The sequence below is a fragment of the Agelaius phoeniceus genome, chromosome 3 (assembly GCF_051311805.1).
Source record: "Agelaius phoeniceus isolate bAgePho1 chromosome 3, bAgePho1.hap1, whole genome shotgun sequence".
In the NCBI taxonomy this organism is placed as follows: Eukaryota; Metazoa; Chordata; class Aves; order Passeriformes; family Icteridae; genus Agelaius; species Agelaius phoeniceus.
The window spans coordinates 114144582-114151288 of NC_135267.1; the positions used below are offsets into that span (position 1 = coordinate 114144582).

Consider the following 6707-nt stretch of genomic DNA (forward strand, 5'->3'; position numbering starts at 1 on the left):
AGGTCTGTTGGAAGGAGAACACAAAAAACAAGTTTTATCCATAGTGGAATTAGGGGTACAGGGAGTTTTGGGGATGCCCACCAGTGGGGGATTTCATGGACGCAAGCCATGGAGCAAGGGCTGCCAGAGGCCACCCTCTGCCAAGGGGACCCTGCACCACTGGGGTCACCCCTCACCAGCTCCGTGGGGTTGGGCTGCTCCATCTAAACCTCCTCACTGAGGAAAAGCTCCCCAAGCCTTTGGGGGTTCAGCTGAGCCACAGAGTGCAGGGGGAGGAGGAGAGGTCCAAAGGTGCCACCTTCTTCGTGCCATTTAAATCAGGATGCTGCAAAACGTGAAAATAACTTGAAAGGCAGTAGCCCCATTTTATTAATAGCAAGTATTTATTAGCCTCCTTGATTTACAGTACGTTTCTGAAAGCCATCAGTCCATCACATTCTTCAGCACAGGGGCTGAGGTGTTTTTCTTGGTCAACACAATATGGAATATAGACCCGAGTATGAGAAGCCAAACACAACCTTCATTTTGCATGCACAAATCCCGCCCACGGGGGGCCCGCCAGTGAGTCCTGTATAGCCCTTAGACACATGCAGACATTGGGGGGGAGCTGGGAGCTTCTGTACATCGCCACTGGAAGCCCAGAGGGTCATGGAAAGGGCCAGGGAAGAGCCACCAGGGCTGGACCAACCTCGGGAAGCGGCGCGGCGCACACACCCCGGCCACCAGGAAAGGCGGGATCCGCCTCACCTGGGTTTTGTTAGGAGAAACCACCTGCCCATCATCCCCCTCCGTGCAGAATGTGACGCTCACACAGCACAGGCACCTCCACCCACCTGTTGCCATGCCCAGAGCCAGGATTTCCCCCCGCTCCCGCCCTCGGAGCCGGCGTTCCCAGGGATCGCGCCGCGCTCATTACGGGAGGCCAGGAGGAGAAATGAAACGGGGGCCCCCTGGCTCTGCCATCTGAACTTCATCACTGCTAAAGATGCAATAAAAGTCATGGCAACAACGAGCAAGCCTCCACCAGATGTGTAACTCTATCCAGGGAGATTAAGGAGGAAGGGCCGTGTTTGGGGTTTAGGGGTTTCATTCTGTCCTTGCTCTGCCCCCTGCAACTCCACCTTGCCTTGGGAACAACTGATTGTTGGGACCCCTGCAGAAGATGAATCCTAACAGGATGATTTTTTGGGGGGAGAGGACTGGGATGGAGGGGCAATGTTTGACCTGCAGCAGATACAACACACAATGGAATGATGGAGCCTGGAATGGGAAAGCTGGGTGGGAAGAGAAGCAGAGAAGAAGGAAATGAGGCACCACTCCCGTTTCTGAGGGCTGGGGGGTTCAGCTCACTCCTCAATGAGACTTTTCAGTGAGGTCAGGGAGCCCTGGGACAGCAGTGGTGCTCAGCAGGTCCTCCCCCCCTCACTGCCAAAAATCCACAGGTAAAGGCTCACCCAGGCCTCACCAGCACCCAGGCAGCTCAAACACACACGAGAAAGGAGATGCAAACCCAAAGTAAAGGCTAAAGATGGCAAAATAACCTCCAGCAGCCCAAGGAGGATGGAGCTTCTCTGCACCTTCCCCCAGAGCCCACAGCTGTGCTGTCACCAACCAACACCACCATGCTGCTTGAACACAGTCACTTAGTGGGACCCAGCACAAAGCTGGGGTTGAAAAAAACCACAAGGAGCTTGGCTGTTTTGCTGGGAAACTCACTCACAAAATCTGTTCTCAGATCCCTTCTGGGGAGAGGTCTTGCATCCCATAAAAGTCCACAGCCCAGATGCATCACGAATCCAAAACATACATTATTTTGAAAGCAAAATTTAAGCTAGACTTCACAAAAGGCTTGACCTTTGCTGCATTTTAGTGTCAGGAAAAGTGTGCTTAGAAATCAAACACAGCATAGTCAGATCATCTCCAAGTCTGAAAGCAGCTTTTTAAACCCAAAACCTCAAAGTTAAGCCAGTTGATTCCCAGGAATCTTGTTCATCTCAACCCCTGGGACTGGGAAGAACATTTATCTTTTCTTTATTACGAGTCCCAAAACTTTAGGAGCTTTGTTTTCTTAGTAAAGGCCAACCACACCTTATTTCCAATTTGGATGTGCAGACCAGCACCTGGAGAATTTGCCAAAATACAAAACCCCTGGGAATATTGCCCCTCTAACAACTTCCCAGCCCTCCCCTCACAGGAAACCTTGGACTCTTGTTAATTGGCAGACACTCATTAAGCTGCTGGTGTTCCCAAGCCCTGACACAGCAAGGGGACTCGGCCAAGCCCTGCTCAGACAGAAGGAGGGCCCTGATGGCACCCTTAATTAAAGCACACAGGTCACCCAGGGCAGTGGAAACCCTTTGGAATCTCCACCAGACCTGGTGCTGAGGCTGTCCTGGGGCTCTGCAGGAGCCACAGCAGAGCCTGGAGCAGGAGCAGGAGCAGGAGCAGGAGCAGGGCTGGCAGCCAGGGAGAGGAGCCCCAGGGCTCACAGGGGGCTCTCAGCACAGACATGGCACCTGTTAAGGCAACATGAATTCTGAAGATGTTTCAAAGCCCTAAGAGTTGGGGGAGAGTTTAACAACTGTATTAAAAAATAGACATTGTAAAGACTATTTGGCTACATCTTCAGCACTTCAGGTATCACTTCTGTGCTTGGCAGAACGCACTCAGCCACCCCCACTTTGTTATTTCTCGCTTTTCCTGGGAGAGACCCTTGCCCTCATGCTGCCTGCTGAAGGAGAGACAAGCCACAGCCAGAGAAAGCAGATCCCATCACACTTGTTCCACCAGGCAGAGCAGCAAAAGCACAACCAGCTAGCCCAGAAGACACCCACAAACTGAGCTGGGCCAGTGCTCACACAGAGCAAGGGTCAGACAGCCCCAGAAAGGAGCCAGCTCACTGGAATCCCTCACAAAGCAGCTTCCCAGCAGCCCTGGGCCAGGCTGTGGATGCAGACTCAGTGATACCTGAGTCCTGCCCAGCAGCCCAGAGAAACGAGCAGAGCAGCCCCCCTGGCAGTCAGTGACTCCACAGCCCTGATCTGACAGGGCTGCCTGGAGCAGAGACCCCAGGGCAGGCAGGAGCAGGTGTCTGACTCTGCACCACTGTGCACTCACAATCAACCAGGTGCTTAATCCAACAGGATTCACCCTTCCGAGGCTCAAAACCCCCCTAGCAGCAGACACAGAGGTGGCAGCACAGGCTGGGTTAGGAAGAAATTTTAAAAACATCCCCTCATGATAAAAAAAGAGCTGAGGCTGTGCGTAGACTTTTGGGTGGTTTGTCCTCAAAGACCAGATCACCTTAGGAGAAGCAGCAACAGCTCCCTTGGTGTCCATCCCAGGGCACCAAGTGCTCCAGGCTTCCAGTGTGGCACCCCTTGGAGATGCTCCTGCTGCCCACCCCAGCCAGATTTTAAGGTACTGAAGTGTCTGTGCTTGTGCTGTGCCCAGGCCACCACGAGAAAACCACAGCCTGGGGTTTTAAACTACAAAAGAGCAACACTGTCCATGGAAAAGGCAACATGGTTTTCCCTACAGCTGTTTCCCCAGCAGAGAGTCACCCCAAGTGAGGGTCTCACTCACACTGTAAGCAAGGGATGAACAGAACAGGAGTGGGGCTAAAGTTAATGCACAAAGCCAAGCAATCCTCTGGCCCTTTCCCCATGACTCGGATCCATCCCAGCCAGCCAGCCTCTCCACTCGCTACCCAGCACCTTCTTTCACCAAATAAGGCCCATTCCCACCAGCCAGCACGGGCTTGAGCAGCTACAGCCTATCAGTCCCATCAGAGCCAGCACAGAGCTCACACATAACCCATCTTCTGTTCAGCACAGAGCCTGGGCCCCCAACCAGGACAATCTTTGGGTGGTGCTTAGCCCTGAGCAAGGGATGCGCCAGTCCCTGGGGCAAAGCCTGGGAAACACCGGGACAACAACCTGGCAGCAGCAGCAGCAGCAGCTCCCCCAGCTCAGGGCAGGCTCTGCATCCCCTGGTCTGACTCTCAGCATGGCTGTAACCCCTCCCAAACCTGTGCTGGCCTCGCTTCCCCTCGAGCAGACATCACAGAGCCCGGCAGCCCCAGCAGTTCGCAGCTCATCAGCAGAATGCAACACCACACCTGGAATTCACCAAGGGAACCCCCCCTTCAGCATCACCAAAGGCCAGAGGTGGCTCAGCAGCACTCAGAGTGCCCAGCCCTAAGCCCAGCTCCTGGCCTAGCTCTGTGGGAAAGGTCTGTCCTGTCCACCAGGGCCAGGCAGCCCCTCGAGCCAGCAGCATCCCCAGTGAAAACCCAGCACTTGCTTTTCTGCAGCCAGTACGGGAACACAGAGTCACACCAGCCCAGCCGTCTGGCCCTTGTTAGCATTAAAAATTAAAGACAGAGCAAACAAAACCTAAAGCTCCAACATTTATTATGGCAATTTCCCACCCACCCACAGACCTACACTGTGTTTTGCTTTATTTTTAATTCATCACATCAGATGTGCCTCCCGAGGAATGGCACGTTGCGGGGATAACCAACAAGCCGGCTTGTCCACGAGAGCAAGACAGTCTTTTCCATGGGGAAAGGAGCCAGTTGGAGCCACCATTAAGCCCTTGACCTTGGTGGGTGGGGTATTTTTCGTTTGTTTGTTTTTAGAAAATGGAAAAAAAAAACCAAAAAACCAAAAACCAATGAACAAAAAGAACCCCCAAAAAAACCGAAAAACCCAGCCCCAAAGAAGTGTTGTACTCTATTACAAAATATAAATACGATAGTCTTGCAGGCAGGAGGAGCCCGGGGAGCGCTGCTGTCGGCGGGTGACTCCTCAGGCTCTCCCAGGGACGGATGGATGTGGCCCAGCAGGGCAGAGGCACCTCCAGACGCCGCCGGCCGCTCGCCCCAGCTTCACCTCCTCTCAGAATTTAAGTGCTCTGGAACTTCCATCCGAAAACTGCCAGACATCCGGGGCTCCCTGGGCGCTGCGCCAGCTGGGGGGGTACGCCGAACCTACAGAGAGCATGGGGACAGAGGAGAGAACAGGTGTGACATGGCCCACGGTGCGAGTCATTCCCTCATCCTATTTCTCTGTCTGTCTCTTTTCTGTCTCTAACATCTAGGACACCCAGCTGCCACAAAGGGACGCGGCAGGACGGAGCCCTTCCTCTCTCAGGCCACGCTCCTTCATCCGGCATCCTCAGCACCACAGGGATCATTTAGGAAGAAAAACCTCTGGGCTTTACTGGGCAGGGACCAAACCAGCCTGTCTTGCAAGCCTCCTCCTAGTCCTTCCCAAACCCTCGTGGGCTTCCCCCAGGTGCAGAAGGCCCTGCTAAAGCCACCGGGACTGGTAACATGGCACACGGTGGGTGGATCACCGAGGGCTTTTCCCAGCTCCCAGCACGTGGATATCACGGGCATGGACGCACACGCGGCAGCAGCAAAGCTCCAGCTGCACTGCCCCAGCCCACACCCAGCAAAGCCATCGACTGCAGCAGCATGGCATGGGGCACTGGAAAGCAACCATTCCCAGCAGCCATTCCCAGCTCCAGGCCGATCACCCAGCACCGCGCTACCCACACGACGGGCTGAGGGCTACACCGTGGCAAGGCCGGCACATCATCAACACACTCCTCAAAATCCACCTTGGCCGCCCAATGGGGAGCTGGTTTCCATGGAATTTACTTCATTAATACTTAAAAGAGTGGTTAAAGGGTTACTACACATGAGCTGCCATCAGGACTTAGCAGCCAGCTCCCTCCTAGGGCAGCTCTTCAGTGGGTGTTAACTGGAGTGTCGGCTCTGAAGTCAAGAGCACCTTGCCCGGTTTCCCTCCAGGGAGGAATAGTTGCTGCTCCTGTCTGAGCCCAAGTTTCCAGGCTAATGTTAAAGCTGGCTGGGACTTCCAAGGCAGCCAAGAGCAGCACAGCCATCCCAGCCACTAGCACACCACCACCGCAAAGCTTAAGTCCTGCTGAGGGGCACAAAACCTTGGGGTTCCCCCACGCCTCCTGTCCCTCCTGCATCACTGTGGCTCATTGGAAACCAGCAGCCGAGCATCTGGGCTCGAGGAGCAGCATCTCTTCAGCAGCTCTGGCAAAGAGCCCTCTGGGCAGTATCACTCTCTCCTAGTCAGTACTACAATTTGTCCATGCATCCGCCAGAAGTGGGTTTCAACCTTTATTGGAGGAAAAAAGAGAAGGAGGGATCTAAGAGAGCAGCTGGTATCATTTTTCTGTTGGGTACAAACTCCACACTAAGATAAACCCCAAAACTGTATCTCATCAGATATGCCACAGCCTCCTGAATGTCAAGCAAAGACACAGTATTGCTTATTCTTGTATTATCTCAGCCCTTGGAAACTTAGTAATATGAAACATCTGTAGCCTAAATTCTGGATGCTGTTTCAGCGCCTTCATTACAATAATCATTTTATTTGGAGGAGATTAGACACTAAAGGGTCTATGCCACGTTCGTAATGTAAACCCACGTTCCCCCTCAAAACAGGGCTTGAGATTTTAATGATAGATGCTGTTGCCCAAATATCACTCATTCCTAGCTACATCTTTTTGCACAGAAACAGGGAAGTTTCTGGGGAGCTCAGGTCAAGCGTGCATGGGATGCCAAAGCAGCTCAAGAGCTCGTGGTAGGGCCTGGCACATCCACACTCCAACCCAACAAACTCCAGTGGGTTCATCACACCCCTGACTTACTGCCCTGGCAG

At 53.5% G+C, this 6707-nt stretch overlaps 1 protein-coding gene across 4 annotated transcripts in view; it reads right to left on the reverse strand.

The window, feature by feature from the left end:
- Positions 1–360: 360 nt before the first annotated feature.
- The window catches only part of BCL11A (BCL11 transcription factor A), a 74728-nt gene continuing 68381 nt past the window's right edge, over positions 361–6707 (reverse strand). For all 4 annotated transcript variants that reach the window (XM_077176254.1, XM_054630334.2, XM_077176249.1 and 1 more), the window contains exon 4: positions 361–4993. In XM_077176254.1, the coding sequence (XP_077032369.1) occupies positions 4892–4993 (102 nt within the window). In that variant the 3' untranslated portion in view covers positions 361–4891. The remainder of the gene's footprint in view (positions 4994–6707) is intronic.